General features: G+C 43.8%; 1 protein-coding gene across 3 annotated transcripts in view; it reads left to right on the plus strand.

The window, feature by feature from the left end:
• The first annotated feature begins 220 nt into the window (after positions 1-220).
• LOC115145403 (beta-1,4-galactosyltransferase 6-like) overlaps positions 221-23,741 on the plus strand; it is a 48,278-nt gene continuing 24,757 nt past the window's right edge. The window contains exons 1-3 of one of the 3 annotated variants that reach the window (XM_029686941.2): positions 928-1,014; positions 11,928-12,071; positions 22,749-22,865. In XM_029686941.2, the coding sequence (XP_029542801.1) occupies positions 22,766-22,865 (100 nt within the window). In that variant the 5' untranslated portion in view covers positions 928-1,014; positions 11,928-12,071; positions 22,749-22,765. Of the gene's footprint in view, positions 1,015-2,939; positions 3,149-11,927; positions 12,072-22,748; positions 22,866-23,741 lie in introns of those variants that run through there. The other 2 variants (XM_029686939.2, XM_029686940.2) reach the window with 2 other exon arrangements.

Genomic DNA, 23,741 nt, shown 5'->3' on the forward strand with positions numbered 1-23,741 from the left:
TGAAAAACAACAAGCTCAATCAAAACCGTCTGACCAATTACAGAGCGCTGGTGTAACACCTTTCGCTGTTGATCCTCCCACTTCTGTTGACCCACTTACTTTCAGACACACACATAATAAATGATTTGAGAGAAGCAGCGACCCCATGAACCCAAAGGCCCTTACTGCAGCCCCACGGTGTCCATGGCGACAAAATATACGGGGGTTGGGCGGACGGAAAGAGACTACTTACACCCACCGGAAACCATGTCTGCAGCACCAGCAGAAATGAAATTGAACGAATCCAAATGTATTTATGTGATCACTCTAAAATCCCCGCACAAATGTATATTTGGTGCAACGAGAATCGCCCGATATACCTGCTAAACCGCTCGCCGTTATTGGATTCCGTTCAGCGATTTCGTGAAGTAGGTAGCCAAGTGTGAGTGTGTTAGAAACATCGTTGAGGTTTGAATGAGAGGAGGCAGCGGTGCAGACCCGTTCCCATGGTCTTTTTTAAAACCTTCGTCACCGGGCGTGAAAATACATATCTAACTAGCAAGCTAAACATGGATCAGTATCACGATTATTCTTAGCCAGTATTATTGGTCTACTCATGTCAGTAACTACAGTAGTTAACGGTTTCAGTATGCCCGATCGATGGTTTCGTTGAAGCTTGACAGTGCCTGATTTCAGGCCTGCTTTTTTCGATCTGGAAATTTCTTGACTGGGGAAAGCCGCCCATACGGGATTTCATGACTTCCTAGCATTAGCCTTTTTCGCTGCATCCCCGACTCAAATGATGCGTGTTGTGTCGTTGCATTGATTTTGGATGATCATATCATCAACTTTTAGCATATCATTTTATTTTTATCCAAACGGTATATTTTTATGGGATTATCGGTAAATTCGAAGCAAATATGGTGAATTGGAAGCGGCTGATGCGGGTGTCGAACCGCTCATTTTTGGCCTTCATTTTTTTCTTCTCCATGTCTACGACTGGTCTCTACTTCATATATGTGGCTCCTGGAATAGGTGAGTTTATTATCTTAACATGAACACCTAATTTTGTGTTGTTATCCAAGCTTGTGCCAAGCAAGCTACATTGACATCAACAGGGATGCCATAGACAGTACAGTGTGAAACTGGGGATGCTTTCTGCCAGTTAATACTGTAGCTTCCTGCTAGCCTAGTTAGGTTAGCCATTTAACGTTCGCTATTTAACTAACGTTAGTTAGCTGGATAGCTAGCCATCAGATCCGCATGCCCACTACAGCAGTATTCCTGTGTATATTCGGACACAGCGGAGCCGGCGGGAGATATGGCTCGGAAAACATACCTCAATCCAGGGATGAGAAATGCCTTGTACTCCGAACTGTCCCATCACATCAACTGTCACACGGATTAGATTGAACGACTGATTTAACTAGCAGTCTTTCAGTCTTCGTGGTGTAACAGTTGTGATAAATGGACAATTCGGAGTACAACGTATTTCTCATCCCTGGGTTGAGGTAGGTTTGTAATACAAGCCACATCTCGCGTCGTGTCCCCGGTGTCGTAATATACACCGGAATGTTGTCCGACCCTAGTTAAGCTGTAAGGAAGCCGGTTGGATCTGCTGGCTAGCTAGATAAGATAGCTAATCGTCCAGGGATCAGTTTACAATCGATTAGGCTTAACTAGTGAACCGATTAGTTATCATCTCGATATATAGCTAGATAATCATTTGGATGATTGCATGATAAATGACCTACTTTGTCCGCCTTTCCTTCCACTTCTCCACAATGACTGGAACGAATTGCAAAAAATCGCTGAAGCTGGAGACTTTTATTTCCCTCACTAATTTTAAACAATATGCCACCCGAGCATCTAACCGATCGCTGCAGCTGTACATAGCCCATCTGTAAATAGCCCATCCAATATTACTACCTCATCCCCATATTGTTTTATTTACTTTTCTGCTCTTTTGCACACCAGTATTTCTACTTGCACATCATCTGCACATCTATCACTCCAGTGTTAATTAGCTAAATTGTAAGTACTTGCTACTGTGGCCTATTTAAATAAAGGTGATATCATGTTTGTTTTTATTTTTAAAAACGTGACGTTATATTGAGCTGGTTGCTGTAACGTTAGTCAACATTGAACAATCACGCGCTGTCTCTTCTACAAAGTGTGTCCTTGCTCAGAAACAAGCCATCTACTAATAATGTAGTAAACAAGCTAGTTTAACTCATTTAGTTGTTCATTTTCTTACACGGATTTCAGAAAGGAAAGGATTTAACTGATTATTCACTAGGTCTAACTTAGTAAATTTACACAAGCAGCAATCTCGTATGAATATCTGCCATGCTGTTGAACCATGCCATGGTGGGAAGGGATATGGAGTTGCTGACAGAGCCAGCAAGTAGAGCCACATAATCAACACTGATAACCACCTAGTTGTGTGGTTTAGTAGCTAGGTAGTGTACATCTGATAGGCCTATATGTATATTCACATTAACCGAGTGAGCAAGGTAACCTAGATTAAGATCCATGTTTATGCCATTAATCCAATCAGCCAATGTTTAGTAAGATGGCAAGGGTATGCCAGCTTTTCCCAAGTAAGCCGTGTCTTGAAACAGTTTGTTTCTTTGCTGAGCATATTAGTAGTCCCAGGGGTGAAATCCTACAGCATATCAGCAGCTAAAATTAATTGGGCCTTTTGTCTGAAGCAACACAGGAAAAGGGTGTTAGCTTTTATTTACACATGGTTAACCAGCTGCAGGCTGATATCTGTAGTTACAACGCTGTCACTGCGAATGGTACAGTGTTTTGGCTACTGCTAGACCATAAGGATCATGCTATGGACATAGTGCTGTTCAAAGGAGGCTGGTGGGAGGAGTTTATAGGAGGATGGGCTCATTGTAATGGCTGGAATAGAATCAGTGGAACTGAATCAAAAACATGTAAACCACATGTTTGACTCGGTTCCATTAATTTTTGTCCAGCCATTACAATGAGGAAGTACTCTGATAGCTCCTCCCACCAGCTGCCACTAGTGCTGATATAATATACAATATTCTGCAGCACTATTTTGAACAGGACAACACAAGACAGCCAGGCAACTATCCTGGTCCCAGATTGGTTTGTGCTGTTCAGCCAACTCATATGTTCTACAATAATAACGGTAAGACTGTAATAATAATTTATTGAATGCATTAACAGAAATGACCCTTACCGAACAGACAGTGTATATTAGAAATCATGTTTACCAACAGGTAACAGTGCTTCTACACCTGCATTGCTTGCTGTTTGGGGTTTTAGGCTGGGTTTCTGTACAGCACTTTGAGATATCAGCTGATGTACGAAGGGCTACGTAAATAAATTTGATTTGATTTTGATTTAAATGTACTGCTGGTAATACTGGTGTTAACATCCCCACGGCCTCTGCGATGGATTAGTCCACTCAGACAGGTGTGAATCAGACAAGTGTCTTGTGTGCCATAAATCATTTTAATATATTTTCCACTGCTCCAAAAAAAACTAGGTTGACCAAAAGCCTAACGACCAAACAATCGACTACTGTATATACAATAGTATGTGGACACCCCTGTAAATTAGTGTTCGGCTATTTGAGCCACTTCCATTGCTGACAGGTGTATAAAATCGAACACACAGGTGTGTAAAATCGAACTCACCGCCATGCAATCTCCATCGACAAAGATTTGCAGTAGAGAGGCCTTACTGAAGAGCTCAGTGACTTTCAACGTGGCACCGTCATAGGATGCCTCCTTTCCAACAAGTCAGTTCGTCACATTTCTGCCTGTTAATTGGGATCTTCATGAAATGGTTTTCCATGGCCGAGTATGTGCACACAAGCCTAAGATCACCATACACAATGCCAAGCGTTGGCTGGAGTGGTGTAAAGCTCGCTGCCATTGGACTCTGGCTCATTGGAAACAATTTCTCTAGAGTGATGAGTCACGCTTCACCATTTTCAGTCCGACGGACGAATCTGGGTTTGGAGGATGCCAGGAGAATGCTACCTGTCTGAATGCATCGTGTCAACTGTGAAGTTTAGTGGAGGAATAAAAGTCTGGAGCTGTTTTTCATGGTTCGGGCTAGGCCCTTTAGTTCCAGTGTAGGGAAATCTTAACGCTACAGTGTCATTCTAAACAATTCTGTGCTTCCAACTTTTGTGGCAACAGTTTCCTGTTTCTGCATGGCGATACCCCATCCATACAGAAACGGTTTGTCTAGATCTGTGTGGAAGAACTTGCCTGGCCTGCACAAAGCCCTGACCTCAACCCAATCGAACACCTTTGGGATGAGTTGGAAAGCCGACTGCGAGCCAGGGCTAATTGCTCGACCACACTAATGCTATTGCTGCAGGGACTTCCTTCCATTCAGCCACAATGTTCCAACATCCAGTGGAAAGCCTCCCAGAAGAGTAGTCGCTGTTATAGCACCAAAGTGGGGACCAACTCCATATTAATGCCCATTATTATTATTTTTTTATGAGATGCTCGGCAAGCACGTGTCCACATACTTTTGGTCTTGTAGTGTATTTATGTAGTTGGTGCTGTGTATTAACTAATACACACTGCTCAAAAGAAATAAAGGGAACACTTAAACAACACAATGTAACTCCAAGTCAATCACACTTCTGTGAAATCAAACTGTCCACTTAGGAAGCAACACTGATTGACAATAAATTTCACAAGCTGTTGTGCAAATGGAATAGACAACAGGTGGAAATTATAGGCAATTAGCAAGACACCCCCAATAAAGGAGTGGTTCTGCAGGTGGTGACCACAGACCACTTCTCAGTTGCTATGCTTCCTGGCTGATGTTTTGGTCACTTTTGAATGCTGGCGGTGCTTTCACTCTAGTGGTAGCATGAGACGGAGTCTACAACCCACACAAGTGGCTCAGGTAGTGCAGCTCATCCAGGATGGCACATCAATGCAAGATGTGGCAAGAAGGTTTGCTGTGTCTGTCAGCGTAATGTCCAGAGCATGGAGGCGCTACCAGGAGACAGGCCAGTACATCAGGAGACCTCTGCCTTTGTGCAAGGAGGAGCACTACCAGAGCCCTGCAAAATGACCTCCAGCAGGCCACAAATGTGCATGTGTCTGCTCAAACGGTCAGAAACAGACTCCATGAGGGTGGTATGAGGGCCTGATGTCCACAGGTGGGGGTTGTGCTTACAGCCCAACACCGTGCAGGACGTTTGGCATTTGCCAGAGAACACCAAGATTGGCAAATTCGCCACTGGCGCCCTGTGCTCTTCACAGATGAAAGCAGGTTCACACTGAGCACATGTGACAGACGTGACAGAGTCTGGAGACGCCGTGGAGAACGTTCTGCTGCCTGCAACCTCCTCCAGCATGACCGGTTTGGCAGTGGGTCAGTCGTGGGGTGGCATTTCTTTGTGGGGCCCCACAGCCCTCCATGTGCTCGCCAGAGGTAGCATGACTGCCATTAGGTACCGAGATGAGATCCTCAGACCCATTGTGAGACCATATGCTGGTGCGGTTGGCCCTGGGTTCCTCATAATGCAAGACAATGCTAGACCTCATGTGGCTGGAGTTTGTCAGCAGTTCCTGCAAGAGGAAGGCATTGATGCTATGGACTGGCCCGCCTGTTCCCCAGACCTGAATCCAATTGAGCACATCTGGGACATCATGTCTCGCTCCATCCACCAACGCCATGTTGCACCACAGACTGTCCAGGAGTTGGCAGATGCTTTAGTTCAGGTCTGGGAGGAGATCCCTCAGGAGACCATCCGCCACCTCATCAGGAGCATGCCCAGGCGCTGTAGGGAGGTCATACAGGCACGTGGAGGCCACACACACTACCGAGCCTCATTTTGACTTGTTTTAAGGACATTACATCAAAGTTGGATCAGCCTGTAATGTGGTTTTCCACTTTAATTTTGAGTGTGACTCCAAATCCAGACCTCCATGGGTTGATAAATTTGATTTCCATTGATAATTTGTGTGATTTTGTTGTTAGCACATTCAACTATGTAAAGAAAAAAGTATTTAATAAGAATATTTCATTCATTCAGATCTAGGATGTGTTATTTTAGTGTTCCCTTTATTTTTTTGAGCAGTGTATATGGGTTTTAACTAGGGATGCAAGATATATCGGTGAGCATTTTTAGGAATCGGACAGTTTTAGCTAAAAATGCCAACATCGCATCGGCCCGATGTCTAGTTTAACGCTGATGTGCATACGTACAGTGGGGCAAAAAAGTATTTAGTCAGCCACCAATTGTGCAAGTTCTCCCACATAAAAATATGAGAGAGGCCTGTAATTTTCATCATAGGTACACTTCAACTATGACAGACAAAAATAAAAATCCTGAAAATCACATTGTAGGATTTTTTTATGAATTTATTTGCAAATTATGGTGGAAGTATTTGGTCAATAACAAAAAAAAAAACTTTGTCATTGCCAACAAAAAGGGTATATAACAGAGGTAAAATGTCTTCACAAGGTTTTCACACACTGTTGCTGGTATTTTGGCCCATTCCTCCATGCAGATCTCCTCTAGAGCAGTGATGTTTTGGGGCTGTTGCTGGGCAACACGGACTTTCAACTCCCTCCAAAGATGTTCTATGGGGTTGAGATCTGGAGACTGACTAGGCCACTCCAAGACCTTGAAATGCTTCTTACGAAGCCACTCCTTCGTTGCCCGGGTGGTGTGTTTGGGATCATTGTCACGCTGAAAGACCCAGCCACGTTTAATCTTCAATGCCCTTGCTGATGGAAGGAGGTTTTCACTCAAAATCTCACGATACATGACCCCGTTCATTCTTTCCTTTACACGGATCAGTCGTCCTGGTCCCTTTGCAGGAAAAACAGCCCCAAAGCATGATGTTTCCACCCCCATGCTTCACAGTAGGTATGGTGTTCTTTGGATGCAACTCAGAATTCTTTGTCCTCCAAACACAATGAGTTGAGTTTTTACCAAAAGTTATATTTTGGTTTCATCTGACCATATGACATTCTCCCAATCTTCTTCTGGATCATCCAAATGCTCTCTAGCAAACTTCAGACGGGCCTGGACATGTACTGGCTTAAGCAGGGGGACACGTCTGGCACTGCAGGATTTGAGTCCCTGGCGGCGTAGTGTGTTACTGATGGTAGGCTTTGTTACTTTGGTCCCAGCTCTCTGCAGGTCATTCACTAGGTCTCCCCCGTGTGGTTCTGGGATTTTTGCTCACCGTTCTTGTGATCATTTTGACCCCTAGGTGTGAGATCTTGCGCGGACCCCCAGATCGAGGGAGATTATCAGTGGTCTTGTATGTCTTCCATTTCCTAATAATTGCTCCCACAGTTGATTTCTTCAAACCAAGCTGCTTACCTATTGCAGATTCAGTCTTCCCAGCCTGGTGCAGGTCTACAATTTTGTTTCTGGTGTCCTTTGACAGTACTTTGGTCTTGGCTATAGTGGAGTTTGGAGTGTTACTGTTTGAGGTTATGGACAGGTGTCTTTTTATACTGATAACAAGTTCAAACAGGTGCCATTAATACAGGTAACGAGTGGAGGAGCCTCTTAAAGAAGAAGTTACAGGTCTGTGAGAGACAGACTCTTGCTTGTTTGTTATTGACCAAATACTTATTTTCCACCATAATTCGAAATTAGTAGTGGTAGTGAGGTGCCGTTCCCCTCACAGCTCCGTAGGCAAGCACCATGGTCTTGTAGCGGATGCGAGCTTCAACTGGAAGCCAGTGGAGAGAGCGGAGGAGCGGGGTGACGTGAGAGAACTTGGGAAGGTTGAACACCAGACGGGCTGCGGCATTCTGGATGAGTTGTAGGGGTTTAATGGCACAGGCAGGGAGCCCAGCCAACAGCGAGTTGCAGTAATCCAGACGGGAGATGACAAGTGCCTGGATTAGGACCTGCGCCGCTTCCTGTGTGAGGCAGGGTCGTACTCTGCGGATGTTGTAGAGCATGAACCTACAGGAACGGGCCACCGCCTTGATGTTATTTGAGAACGATAGGGTGTTGTCCAGGATCACGCCAAGGTTCTTAGCGCTCTGGGACGAGGACACAATGGAGTTGTCAACCGTGATGGCGAGATCATGGAACGGGCAGTCCTTCCCGGGAGGAAGAGCAGCTCCGTCTTGCCGAGGTTCAGCTTGAGGTGATGATCCGTCATCCACACTGATATGTCTGCCAGACATGCAGAGATGCGATTCGCCACCTGGTCGTCAGAAGGGGGAAAGGAGAAGATTAATTGTGTGTCGTCTGCATAGCAATGATAGGAGAGACCATGTGAGGTTATGACAGAGCCAAGTGACTTGGTGTATAGCGAGAATAGGAGAGGGCCTAGAACAGAGCCCTGGGGGACACCAGTGGTGAGAGCACGTGGTGAGGAGACGGATTCTCGCCACGCCACCTGGTAGGAGCGACCTGTCAGGTAGGACGCAATCAAGCGTGGGCCGCGCCGGAGATGCCCAACTCGGAGAGGGTGGAGAGGAGGATCTGATGGTTCACAGTATCGAAGGCAGCCGATAGGTCTAGAAGGATGAGAGCAGAGGAGAGAGAGTTAGCTTTAGCAGTGCGGAGCGCCTCCGTGATACAGAGAAGAGCAGTCTCAGTTGAATGACTAGTCTTGAAACCTGACTGATTTGGATCAAGAAGGTCATTCTGAGAGAGATAGCGGGAGAGCTGGCCAAGGACGGCACGTTCAAGAGTTTTGGAGAGAAAAGAAAGAAGGGATACTGGTCTGTAGTTGTTGACATCGGAGGGATCGAGTGTAGGTTTTTTCAGAAGGGGTGCAACTCTCGCTCTCTTGAAGACGGGAGGGACGTAGCCAGCGGTCAGGGATGAGTTGATGAGCGAGGTGAGGTAAGGGAGAAGGTCACCGGAGATGGTCTGGAGAAGAGAGGAGGGGATAGGGTCAAGCGGGCAGGTTGTTGGGCGGCCGGCCGTCACAAGACGCGAGATGTCATCTGGAGAGAGGGGGAGAAAGAGGTCAGAGCACAGGGTAGGGCAGTGTGAGCAGAACCAGCGGTGTCGTTTGACTTAGCAAACGAGGATCGGATGTCGTCGACCTTCTTTTCAAAATGGTTGACGAAGTCATCTGCAGAGAGGGGAGGAGGGGGGAGGGGGAGGAGGATTCAAGAGGGAGGAGAAGGTGGCAAAGAGCTTCCTAGGGTTAGAGGCAGATGCTTGGAATTTAGAGTGGTAGAAAGTGGCTTTAGCAGCAGAGACAGAGGAGGAAAATGTAGAGAGGAGGGAGTGAAAGGATGCCAGGTCTGCAGGGAGGCGAGTTTTCCTCCATTTCCGCTCGGCTGCCCGGAGCCCTGTTCTGTGAGCTCGCAATGAGTCGTCGAGCCACGGAGCGGGAGGGGAGGACCGAGCCGGCCTGGAGGATAGGGGACATAGAGAGTCAAAGGATGCAGAAAGGGAGGAGAGGAGGGTTGAGGAGGCAGAATCAGGAGATAGGTTGGAGAAGGTTTGAGCAGAGGGAAGAGATGATAGGATGGAAGAGGAGAGAGTAGCGGGGGAGAGAGAGCGAAGGTTGGGACGGCGCGATACCATCCGAGTAGGGGCAGTGTGGGAAGTGTTGGATGAGAGCGAGAGGGAAAAGGATACAAGGTAGTGGTCGGAGACTTGGAGGGGAGTTGCAATGAGGTTAGTGGAGGAACAGCATCTAGTAAAGATGAGGTCGAGCGTATTGCCTGCCTTGTGAGTAGGGGGGAAGGTGAGAGGGTGAGGTCAAAAGAGGAGAGGAGTGGAAAGAAGGAGGCAGAGAGGAATGAGTCAAAGGTAGACGTGGGGAGGTTAAAGTCGCCCAGAACTGTGAGAGGTGAGCCGTCCTCAGGAAAGGAGCTTATCAAGGCATCAAGCTCATTGATGAACTCTCCGAGGGAACCTGGAGGGCGATAAATGATAAGGATGTTAAGCTTGAAAGGGCTGGTAACTGTGACAGCATGGAATTCAAAGGAGGCGATAGACAGATGGGTAAGGGGAGAAAGAGAGAATGACCACTTGGGAGAGATGAGGATCCCGGTGCCACCACCCCGCTGACCAGAAGCTCTCGGGGTGTGCGAGAGCACGTGGGCGGACGAAGAGAGAGCAGTAGGAGTAGCGGTGTTGTCTGTGGTGATCCATGTTTCCGTCAGAGCCAAGAAGTCGAGGGACTGGAGGGAGACATAGGCTGAGATGAACTCTGCCTTGTTGGCCGCAGATCGGCAGTTCCAGAGGCTACCGGAGACCTGGAACTCCACGTGGGTCGTGCGCGCTGGGACCACCAGATTAGGTGGCTGCGGCCATGCGGTGTGGAGCGTTTGTATGGTCTGTGCAGAGAGGAGAGAACAGGGATAGACAGACACATAGTTGACAGGCTAGAGAAGAGGCTACGCTAATGCAGAGGAGATTGAATGACAAGTGGACTACACGTCTCGAATGTTCAGAAAGTTAAGCTTACGTAGCAAGAATCTAATTGACTAAAATGATTCAAATGATAGAGTACTGCTGGGGTAGGCTAGCTGCGTTGTTGACACTACCCTAATCAAGTCGTACCGTTGAGTGTGAAGTTTCTACAATGCTGCTTATCGGGAGCTAGCTGGCTAGCTAGCAGTGTTGGTTACGTTACGTTGCGTTAGGAGAACGACAATAGCTGGCTAGCTAACCTAGAAAATCGCTCTAGACTACACAATTATCTTTGAAACAAAGACGGCTATGTAGCTAGCTATGTAGCTAGCTACGATCAAACAAATCACACCGTTGGGACTGTAATGAAATGAAGTGAAAAAGTGATACTACCTGTGGAGCGACGCGGAATGCGACCGGAATGCGAAAGTTCTATTCAGTAGACGTTGGCTGGCTATTGGCTAGCTAGGAGTGTCTCCTACGTTAGGGACGACACAATAGCTGGCTAGCTAACCTCGGTGAATTAAGATAATCACTCTAAGACTACACACTCTAAACTACACAATTATATTGGATACGAAGACAGCAAAGACAACTATGTAGCTAGCTATGTAGCTAGCTAACACTACACTAATCAAGACGTTCAGTTGAGTGTGATAGTACTACAGTGCTACGGTAGCCGGTGAACGTATGCTAGCTGGCTAGCTGCTAGGCAGATAGGAGGGCGACGAAATACGATAATAACGCAATTATCTTTGATACAACGACGACTATGTAGCTAGCTAAGAGGAAATTGCTAAGATTAGACAAATCAGACCGTTGTACTATAATGAAATGTAATGAAAAAGTTATACAACCTGCAGACCGAAGCGCGGATGCGACCAGATCGCTCCAACCCGGAAGCGAAGTGTACCTATGATGAAAATTACAGGCCTCTGTCATATTTTTAAGTGGGAGAACTTGCACAATTGGTGGCTGACTGAATACTTTTTTGCCCCACTGTATATAACGTAAGTGATGACGTAATGACGCCACTAAAAATACAGCGCTACACAGAACAAAAGCAGAATTACTAAGCGCATTCTTCCAACAACTAAACAAGTTGAGCAGTCATTTGAAAGAGTACGAACATTTCAGCAAGACAACTCAAATGCGAAACCCATTAACGCCAAAATAATGGAATTCATTATGCCAAGGGTGTCACGACTGACATTTGGACCAGTGACGCCAGCCCCATGAGCATGCTGAGTATGATGGCACAGTGGGTTGACGAGGATTTCGTACTGAGGAAAGCCGTATTGCTCAAGAATGTGCTGGTTCTCATACCGCTGCTGCCATTTCAAATGGCATTTGAGGACATGTTTGAAACATGAACACACTCCTAGCGCCATTCAAACAACTGACTTGAGAAATAAGCTAATCAACTGCATCTGCAGCAGGCTTGATTCCGTTTGTCATGGCATTGAAACGCCTGCTCAACAAAACTACGAAACTTAGAAATGTACTCGATGCTGTGAACAAGCGATTCGGTGGTGTTCTCTCTGAGCCTCTTTACTGTGCTCGATGCTAGGTACAAGGACCGCTACTTCGATGCAGACAAGAAACCGGGTTTACGTGAAATGTTACAGACACAGCTGGACAAGATGGGAACGGACACAGTGACAGTGGACAGGAAGAGAGGACACGGACAGACTGAAACTTCACTGCTTGACAGGTATGATGAAATCCTGGTTGAGAATGAAACAACGGAACAAATTAACAACGAATCAGCAAGTAAGTGAAATAAATAGGTTTGGATTGTTTTGCTGGTATTTTATTAGGATCCCCATTAGCTGTTGGTAAAGCATCAGTTACTCTTCCTGGAGTCCACACAAAACATGAAAAATAATACAGAATGACATTAATACAGAATATCATTAGACAAGAACAGCTCAAGAACAGAACTACGTTAATTTTTAAAAAGGCACACGTAGCCTACATACCAACGCATACATGCAAACTATCTAGGTCAAATAGGGGAGAGGCGTTGTGCCGCGAGGTGTTGCTTTCTCTGTTTTTTTAATCCAGGTTTGCTGTTTATTTGAGCAATATGAGATGGAAGGAAGATCCATGCAATAAGGGCTCTATATAACGCTGTACGTTTTTCTTGAATTTGTTCTGGACTTGGGGACTATGAAAAGACCCCTGGTGGCATGTCTGGTGGGTTAAGTGTCTGTGTCAGAGCTGTGTGTAAGTTGACTATGCAAACTATTTGGGATTTTCAACATATTAATGTTTCCTGCAGTCAGTCTCTCAACTCTTAGCCAAGAGAGACTGGTATGCATCGTATTAATATCAGCCCTCTGATTACAATGAAAAGCAAAACGTGCTACTCTGTTCTGGGCCCGCTGCAGCTTAACTAGGTCGTTCCTTGCAGCACTGGACCACACGAATGGACAATAATCGTGCTTTGTTTAATGCCAGTGGCAGGTCGTTGGTAAAAATCGAAAAGAGGGCCTAGAGAGCTGCCCTCCGGTACACCACACTTTACATGTTTGACATTAGAGACGCTTCCATTAAAGAAAACTGAGTTCTATTAGATGGGTAGCTCTGAATCCACGATATGGTAAAGGTTGAAAAGCCATAACACTTTTTTTCAACAGCAGTTTATGGTCTAATATCAACGGCTGCACTGAAATCTAACAGTACAGCTCCCACAATCTTCTTACTATCAATTTATTTCAACCAATCATTAGTAATTTGTGTCTGTGCAGTACATGTTGAGTGCCCTTCTTGAAAAGCACGCTGAAAGTCTGTTGTTAATTTGGTTACAGAGAAATAACATTTTATTTGGTCAAACACATTTTTTCCCAACAGTTTGCTAAGAGTTGGCTGCAAGCTTAAAGGTCTGCTGTTAGAACCAGTAAAGGCCGCTTTACCACTCTTGGGTAGCATCATTACTTTGGCTTCCCTCCAGGCCTGAGGACAAAGACTTTCCTCTATGCTCAGATTAAAGATATGATAGATAGGAGTGGCTGTAGAGTCAGCCACCATCCTCAGTAGCTTTCCTTCTAAGGTGTCAATGCCAGGAGGTTTGTCATTATTGATTGTTAACAATAATTGTTCAACCTCTCCCACACTAACTTTACAAAATTCAAACTTTCACTGCTTCCAATATTAGTTTTTTTTAATGCATGATATAAATGCTCACTGTTTGTCATGGGCATTTCCTGCCTACGTTTGCCCACTTTGCCACTGAAATAATCATTAGAATAATTGGCAAATGGTTTTGTGATGAATAATCCATCTGATTCGATGAAAGATGGAATTGAATTCGTCTGCCCATAATTTAAACTACTGAATTTTTTTTCTTCTCCATTGATCTTGGCTTCATAATTAAGTTTCTTCTTTTTGTGGAGTTTAGTCTTATAATTTCTCAATTTGCATTAAGTAAGCCAGTCAGATGTACAGCCAGGCTTATTAGCCAATCATTTTGCCCCATCTCTTTCAACCGTACTGTTTTTCAGTTCCTCATAAATCCATGGAGCCTTAAGTTCTAACAATCAGTTTCTTAACAGGTGCATGTTTATTAATAATTGGAAGAAGCAATTTCATAAATTCAACATGTGCAGCTTCTGGATGCTCCTCATTAATCACATCAGACCAACAAATATTTCTAACATCATCCACGTAAGAGTCTCAGAAAAATATTTTGTATGATCTCTTGTACACTTTTAGGCCCAGCTGTTGGAACTTTGGCTTTCCTGGATATAGCCACTATATTGTGATCACTGCATCCAACAGGTACGGATATACAGTTGAAGTCGGAAGTTTACATACACTTATGTTAGTCATTAATACTCATTTTTCAACCACTCCACAAATTTCTTGTTATCAAACTATAGTTTTGGCAAGTCGGTTAGGACATCTACTTTGCACGACACAAGTAATTTTCCCAACAATTGTTTACAGATTATTTTACTTCTAAATCATTGTGTCACAATTCGTGTGGGTCAGAAGTTTACATACACTAAGTTGACTGTGCCTTTAAACAGCTTGGAAAATTCCAGAAATTATGTCATGGCTTTAGAAGCTTTTGATAGGCTAATTGACATTTGTGTCAATTGGAGGTGTACCTGTGGATGTATTTCAAGGCCTACCTTCCAACTCAGCCACTCCAGTTTTTTCCATTTATTCTTTTCAACATTCTTCAAGCTCTGTCAAGTTGGTTGTTGATCATTGCTAGACAGCCATTTTCAAGTCTTGCCATAGATTTTCAAGTAGATTTAGTAAGGATATAGTTATAGCCGATGCTGACATGAAGAATGTGCCTGAAAATCCACACTTTAATGAGACTTAATTACACGTGTGTGTGTGTATACATTTGAAGGCGGAAGTTTACATATACCTTAGCTAAATACCTTTAAACTCAGTTTCACAATTCCTGACATTTAATCCTAGTAAAACTTCCCTGTCTTAGGTCAGTTAGGATCGCCACTTTATTTTAAGAATGTGAAATATCAGAATAATAGTAGAGAGAATGATTTATTTCTTTCATCACATTCCCAGTGGGTCAGAAGTTTACATACACTCAATTAGTATTTGATAGCGTTGCCTTTAATAACTTGGGTGAATTTTGACATTCCTCCTGACAGAGCTGGTGTAACTGAGTCAGGATTGTAAGGCCTCCTTGCTCGCACATGCTTTTTCAGTTCTGCCCACACATTTTCTATGGGATTGAGGTAAGGGCTTTGTGATGGCCACTCCAATAACTTGACTTTGCTGTCCTTAACTTCACTAGGGTAGGGGGCAGCAATTCAGATTTTTGGATAAAAAGAGTGCCCAAATTAAACTGCCTGCTACTCAGTCCCAGAAGATAGGATATGCATATAATTAGTAGATTTGGATAGAAAACGCTAAAGTTCCCAAAACGGTTAAAATAATGTCTGTGAGTATAACAGAACTGATATGGCAGGTGAAAATCCAACCAGGAAGTACTACTATTTTGAAAGGCTGTTTTTCCATTGAAAGCACATCCATCATACAAAGACTTAGGACCCAGTTCACGAGCTCTGTGCCTTCCTCAAGATGTGACCAGTCTTTAGGCATTTTTTCAGGCTTTTACTCTGAAAAATGAGTGAGATGCACCACTTTCAATCAGTGGCCAGTGGAAATCTCCATTCATCAGCCAGGCGCCCTGATGGTGAACGCACCGCACCTTTCTTGTTTCTCCTTTCCTATTGACGAAGCTTTTGTCCGGTTGAAATATTATTGATTATTTATGACAAAAACAACCAGAGGATTGATTTTAACATAAGGTATAGGGGGCAGTATTTTCACTTTTATAAATAGCGTGCCCAATTTCAACTTCCTGCTACTCATGCCAATAATATAAGATATGCGTATTATTAGTAGATTTTGGATAGAAACACTCTGAAGTTTCTAAAACTGTTTGAATCATGTCTGTGAGTTTAACAAGAAATTTGTTGAGTGGTTGAAAAAGTGAGTTTTAATGACTCCAACCTAATGTAAACTTCTGACTTCAACTGTATATGTATCTCTATCTCAGCAAAAAAAAGAAACGTGGCCAGAAACAAAGCACTTTCTTCTGAAACTCGTCAGTCTATTCTTGTTTTGAGAAATGAAGGCTATACCATGCATGATATTGCCAAGAAACTGAAGATCTCGTACAACACTGTGTACTACTTCCTTTACAGAACAGCGTGTACTGGCTCTAACCATAGTAGAAAGATTGGGAGGCCCCGGTACACACCTGAGCAAGAGGACAAGTAAATTAGTGTATGTTTTGAGTCCTCAACTGGCAGCTTTCTTAAATAGTACCCGTAAAACACCAGTCTCAAAGTCAACAGTGAAGAGGCGACTCCGGGATGCTGGCCTTCTAGGCAGAGTTTCAAAGAAAAAGCCATATCTCGGACTGTCCAATAAAAAGAAAACATTAAGATGGGCAAAAGAACAGACACTCGACAGAGGATCTCTGCCTAGAAGGCCAGCATCCCGGAGTTGCCTCTTCACTGTTGACTTTGAGACTGGACAGAGGATCTCTGCCTAGAAGGCCAGCATCCCGGAGTTGCCTCTTCACTGTTGACTTTGAGACTGTTTTTTTTTGTGTTCATATTTTCAGTCTGGAACCTTTCTGTTTAGGGGGGTGGTAGCCTAGTCTAACCACTTTTAAACGGCGCTAGCAGTTCGCAAAGTAGCTTAGGCCAATAGTAGACTGGACGCAATTATTCCAAAACTGCAGCTCATTGTTGGAACATGTATTTTCCTACTTTAATCAGTCCACTTTGAATTTGTGATATAACTTGTCATTTTGCATGGAATCCCACCGTTTTTCTAGTCTGTTATTTCTGTAGGTCTAACACAGGGGTGTCAAAGTCAAATGGACGGAGGGCCAAATAAAAAAATCAGCTACAAGACGAGGGCCGGACTGTTCGAATGTTCATTGAAAATTTTTTAAATGACGCATATAGTCTAGTGAACCTAATTGAACCTACTGAAAACCTAACAAATATATTACAATATGATCAGATAAATAAAGCAATATTTTCTTATGGCTCTGTCAGTAATCTTTAATTTTCAACAGACACAAAAGACAAATTTCCTTTATATAAATATCCCCATAACATGAACATTAAATGAAAGAAACCGGTATTCAAGGCACCATCAGTAGACTATATTTTCTATTTTAGCAAAAGTGGGCTAAATTTACTTCAAAGAAAAAACAATAATAGCAATTTTCTATCATCCACTCAACTGAAATATTTTTAAAATATAATTGGATTGAAATACAAAAAAATAAAGTGCAAAAATCTATTAATCAAAAACAACACTTTGTTTAAGGAGAAGTAACATGCAGTGAAAACAAATATTAAATTTGAACTTTTAAACTTGAACTGAGTAAAAACTCTAAATATGTGATTGCACAGTAATGTTCACTTGTTTGAGGTTGAGGGTGATACTTGGTGGTGTCCCATCTTTTCCACAAGTTCATCAATGTTCGGGGTAAGGCTCTGAGCTGAAGAAATCCTCAGAATTGAGTGGAGGTGTTCAGCAGTAAGTCGACTTCTGTGTGATGTTTTGTTCAGGTTCATCAAAGAAAACAGTTGTTCACACAGGTATGTGCTGCCAAACATAGACAACGTTTGAGCAGCCTGGATGCGCAGCTGGGGCATTGTGCCGGGGAGGAAATGGGCGAACTCCGCAGCACCCACTGCCGCATATTTTGCCCTCAGTGCATCATTGCATTGGAGGTCAATCAACTCCATTTGGAGGTTTGGTGGTGAGCTTTCCACGTCAACAGCAAATGGGTTACCGAGCAGTTCCAACCTGCTTTTTGTGCTTCAAAGTCAGCAAATCGGCGTCGAAAGTCAGCGGCAAGCATACCTATTTTATCAGCCAACTGTGTGCTCGGGAACGCACTGGTAGAGAGCTTCTCTTTCATGGTCTGGCAGCTGGGAAAGTGGCTCAAATTTTCTTTCCGCATCTGCGTCTCCCACAGAGTCAGTTTGGTTTTAAATGCCTTCACTGTACTGTACATATCAGAGATGACACGATCCCGACCCTGCAGCTGCAAGTTTATTGCATTCAGATGACTCGTAATGTCACACAGAAAAGCCATTTCACACAGAAACATTTCGTCTCGGAGTTGTGTTGTGTCTTTCCCTTTGCTGTCCAAGAACAGACAAATCTCCTCCACGAAGCTCGAAACATCTTTGAAGCACCTTTCCCTGGCTTAGCCATCGCACCTCTGTGTGATAAGGCAAATCACCATGCTCCGTTTCTAACTCCGTCAGAAATGCCTTGAACTGGCGGTGATTCAAACCTTTGGCTCTGATAAAGTTAACTGTGCGCGTGATGATGCTCATTACATGCTCCATTTTCAAGGCTTTACCGCACAACGCTTCCTGGTGTATGATACAATGATAAGCTGTCAGCTCACCTGTCGCGTTTTCCTCTTGCATCTTTTCCCGTATCTTCGCCACCAGTCCGCTCCTGTGTCCACACATCGCAGGTGCTCCGTCGGTTGTCAAACCCACGAGTTTTTCCCAAGGCAGCTCCATCTCATTTACACATCTTGACACCTCTTCATACAAATCATGCCCGTAGTTGTGCCATGCATAGGACGTAAAGCCAAAAACTCCTCTGTCACGCTTAGGTTGGAGTCCACTCCGCGGATGAAAATTGACAACTGGGCAATGTCAGAAATGTCGGTGCTCTCATCCACAGCCAAGGAATATGCAATAAAATCTTTTCCCTTTTTCACAAGCTGCTCTTTTAGATTGATGGACAACTGGTCTACTCTCTCGGCAATGGTGTTTCTGCTCAGACTCACATTTAAAAAGAGTTGCCTTTTTTCTGGGCAAACTTCGTCACAAACTTTAATCATGCAGTTTTTGATGAAATCCCCTCCGTAAATGGCCGGGCTGATTTAGCGATCTCTTCTGCCAAAATAAAACTGGCCTTGACAGCAGCCTGGCCTTGTGATTTGGCTTTTTTGAACAGAGCCTGTCGAGATTTGAGGCCTCGTTTTAATTCCTCTGCCTTTTGTAGCCTTTGTTCCATGTCCATATTCTTGTTTTTGTCCGCGTGTTTCGTTTCATAATGTCGTCTCAGATTATACTCTTTCAGTACCGCCACACTTTCTCCACACAGAAGACACACAGGTTTTCCAGCTACCTTCGTGAACATATACTCCGACTCCCACCTTGTTTGAAACCCCCGGTTCTCAGTATCCACCTTCCGTTTTGCCATTTTTGATGGGTATCTGAAAGTTAATTTTACTGTGATGCTGACGACTGCTGTGCCAATAAATATTGAAATGAAGCAGCCTACTGCTCGGTGCGTCACCTTTGCATTGTGGGAAATGTAGTATTGGTGCGTGTAAAAGATCTGCGGGCTGCCGGCTTGCTGCGGGCCGGTTCTAATAATAAATCAAGATCATCCCAGGGGCCGTAAAAAACCTTCTTGCGGGCCGGATGTGGCCCGCGGGCCTTGACTCTGACATATGTGCTCTAACAGGAGCTTGTGTGTGCACTCAGCACGGGTGTGTAGAGGGAGCGGTCAGAACACATATTAGTGAGTGTGGCATTGAGGAGGAAGGGAATTTAGGGAAAAGTGATGCTTGGTTTCTTTTTTGTTGTGCCCCGCAAAAGCACATGTAATGGGGACACAAAGCACATCTACCAAGTAGTTTTACTGTATTTTCATTTATTTTTTCATCTCTGGTTAAAAATGTTGTTTTGAGTACTGGAACAGACATTTATTTGCGCTCTAAGTTGAAATAACATTGCCTTGTAATTCCGTTACCAAAAGACCACGTATCTTTATGATATTTTCTCTTCTCTTCGTCGTGAGGGACGATACTGAAAGTTCACAGAAGTAGCAACCACACCTGTGTGAAGCACCTGCTTTCAATATACTTTGTATCCCTCATTTACTCAAGTGTTCCCCTTATTTTGGCAGTTACCTGTCGCTCAAGGCATCTCTCCCTCCACATCTCCACAGCGTAGCTATGTGACACAACTGTCTGAGAACAAAAACAAATTTCAAATGTATGTCCTTCAACCAGTACTAGAAAGATTAGGACTAGATTGGTTTGTTTTTGATAACATCAAAAAGGTAAACCACTGCCAGCTACATGTGTAGTATAGTAGACAGACATGGGAAAATACCATTTAATGTAGGCCTAGTAATATCTGAGAAGGCCGGTAGGTCTGGAGAATGCGTTTTCATCCTCTGAGCCGTCAAACACCAGCTTTCTTTTTCATATCCTGTGGAAGTCCCATAGGTTATCTTTCTGTTTAATATCCCATATTATTCCCGAGTATCTGTTTTTTAATATCAGATGTGTATGTCCAGTGTCTGAGACAGTGTCACTATGTAGGCTAACAAGATGATAATGCTGGATTATATGGTCAATTGGTCAGTCATTATTAGTCAGATATGGTCAGCACAGAGAGCGTGGTGTATGATGACACACACACACCTTCTCATCGGGAGTGTGTGTCTGTGTGACAGTGGACTGTGCTTTTGCATTGCTTTACATAAGTGTGGTACCACCCAAGTTGTGGTGAAAGGGCACAGCACTGACCCTGATATGCAAATGTTAGGTGATTCAGACTGAGATTGGCCTACCTGTCCAATCTAATAATTTTATTTTATTGTAATACTCTCTTGTTAAATCTGATTTGGTCTCTAATAACAGTAACAAGGGGATATTTGCTTTATGCTGTTGCTGGGATACAGGCTAGTCAGATATGTTGGTTGAAATCTGGTTATTTAGCCTCAGAAGGCTTCTCAAAACTAGGCTTCTGTGAATGTATTAGTTGGTAGAGCTGGACAATATGGACAAAATATATTACTATTTATTTTTTTAATACACTTGACAGTATGACTATTTAGTTGTTAAATAATAAAATGTCTAAATATGCTTTGAGTAGTTTATGACCCAAGGGTGGCAACACACACATTATGTGATTTCAATGGGGGCTTTCTCCATTTATACTCTCAACAAAAATAATTATTATTTCCACACTGTGCCACGCGTCATGATATGGGCCAAATCTAGTCCTAGTTTAATTAATTGGTCAACTTTTGGAATCTTGGAAATATAACAATTCTAATTATATAGTAGGCCTAGAATACATTGTTGTTTGACATGACAATGAATTAATAAGCCAGGGAGGAATTATTGACCGAGTAGGAACCAAAGTGTTGGTCAGTGTTTCCAGGGGTCCCTAATTAGATATTAGATCACAAGTTTTGTTGGCTCGCTAGCTAAACAACATAATCATGCTTAGCCTATTCCTTTCTGATAAGCATGTTTGTGCAACGGTATCTTATCTAGGCGATGGTACCAGGCAGTATTAGCTAGCTAGTTATGGCTACTCTGACTCTTAGTATATTTAGCAAGCCAGCTAGCTAGCGATTAGCATTAGCGGCTAGGTAATTTTAGCAACACATTGCAAAGAAAAAAACAAAACTAGCAGACAGTAGTTACACAAACAAATAGTGTAATTATATAAGACTTGTGGAAGCAGCATGTCACCAACATTGTTGCATCCATCTGACCATTCAGAATGAACGGCAAGTAGTCAAGCAACTACTACTAGTGTCAGGGCTTGGTGTGGTTAGCAGCATGCAGGAGGATAAGGAGAGATATGACTCAGTAGAAAATGGGGTAAAAAATGGTATTCTACACGCCGGAGTTGCACATCACATTTAACAAAGCAAACATTGAAATACCATTATAGAAAGTAAAGTAAAAACTCATACCGGTCCGTGCATCAGTACCGGTATATTGGAAAATACGGTATACCGCCCAGACCTATTAGTTGGTGTTTCAGTGTAATGGACTCTAAGTGCTTGACCGGTCCTCTGTAATGGTTGATAGATCAGTGTGTGGGGCTGGGAGTGTGTGGTGTCTGTGTGTGAGTTTGTGTAATTTTATTTGGTGCCTGTGTTCGTCATTGATAAGATGGGTGTGTGAGTTGATGAGATGCGTGAGTGTGTAAACTGATGAGGTTTGTAACCTTAGCTGATGGAAGTGTGTGTGTGCCCTGGCTGTTTTGCTGCAGTAGTGGTAAATGTTAAATGAATCCGAGCCCCTAGCAGCCTCTAGGATGGGAGTGGGACTGAGACTGCGTCCTGAATAGACACAACTTTTGACTGGGGCCTATAGGGTGAGGTGCGCTATATAAGGAATAGGTCTCTATTTAGGACGTAGCCAGAGACCGGGATTTCCTGCCGCTTATCTCATCACTGTTAGCTGCTAGGACGGAGTTAAACCGTCCTTTATGGCTGTGTCTCATCACTGTTAGCTGCTAGGACGGAGTTAAACCGTCCTTTATGGCTGTGTCTCATCACTGTTAGCTGCTAGGACGGAGTTAAACCGTCCTTTATGGCTGTGTCTCATCACTGTTAGCTGCTAGGACGGAGTTAAACCGTCCTTTATGGCTGTGTCTCATCACTGTTAGCTGCTAGGACGGAGTTAAACCGTCCTTTATGGCTGTGTCTCATCACTGTTAGCTGCTAGGACTGAGTTAAACCGTCCTTTATGGCTGTGTCTCATCACTGTTAGCTGCTAGGACGGAGTTAAACCGTCCTTTTATGGCTGTGTCTCATCACTGTTAGCTGCTAGGACTGAGTTAAACCGTGCTGAGGTTGTTCCTTTATGGCCAAGAGACTGGGGGGAGGGAAAGCTTTTACGCTGACGACATGAGCAGTCAGCACATTTACTGTTGTGGACTGGTACGTGAGGGGGGTGTAATTGAACCAGTCAGACTAAAGTGATTGCACTCTCTTTCCTTTTGTCCCTCTCTTTCCTATGTGTCTCTCCCTCCTTTTCCTCACCCTCCCCTCCCGCTCTCCCTGTCTCAATCCCTCTCTCCAGCCAACACCTACTTCTTCATGGTGCAGGCCCAGGGCATCATGTTGAGGGATAATGTGAGGACCATTGGTCAGATGATCAGACTCTACACCAATAAGAACAGTACTCTCAACGGCACAGGTGAGTTTGGTAGGAGATGAGCCAGACGGGGTCGCCAATCTTAGGAGGGTAGTAGACAAGACAGCACTTTAACCAACATGACACGATGGGCAGCCAAAAATCACAAGATTGGCCCTCGCCCAAATTCTGAAAACAATTCCAAAACTACTGTCTTATACACAGTGTAAGGGGATAAAGAATATGTACATAAAGATATATGAATGAGTGATGGTACAGAGCAGCATACAGTAGATGGTATCGAGTACATACTCATCTCATATGTATATACTGTACTCTATATCATCTACTGCATCCTTATGTAATACATGTATCACTAGCCACTTTAACTATGCCACTTTGTTTACATACTCATCTCATATGTATATACTGTAAACAAAGTGGCATAGTTAAAGTGGCTAGTGATACATGTATTACATAAGGATGCAGTAGATGATATAGAGTACAGTATATACGTATGCATATGAGATGAATAATGTTGGGTATGTGAACATTATATTAGGTAGCATTGTTTAAAGTGGCTAGTGATATATTTTACATCATTTCCCATCAATTCCCATTATTAAAGTGGCTGGAGTTGAGTCAGTGTCAGTGTGTTGGCAGCAGCCACTCAATGTTAGTGGTGGCTGTTTAACAGTCTGATGGCCTTGAGATAGAAGCTGTTTTTCAGTCTCTCGGTCCCAGCTTTGATGCACCTGTACTGACCTCGCCTTCTGGATGATAGCGGGGTGAACAGGCAGTGGTTCGGGTGGTTGATGTCCTTGATGATCTTTATGGCCTTCCTGTAACATCGGGTGGTGTAGGTGTCCTGGAGGGCAGGTAGTTTGCCCCCGGTGATGCGTTGTGCAGACCTCACTACCCTCTGGAGAGCCTTACGGT

Source organism: Oncorhynchus nerka, linkage group LG17, assembly GCF_034236695.1.
Source record: "Oncorhynchus nerka isolate Pitt River linkage group LG17, Oner_Uvic_2.0, whole genome shotgun sequence".
Lineage (NCBI taxonomy): Eukaryota > Metazoa > Chordata > Actinopteri > Salmoniformes > Salmonidae > Oncorhynchus > Oncorhynchus nerka.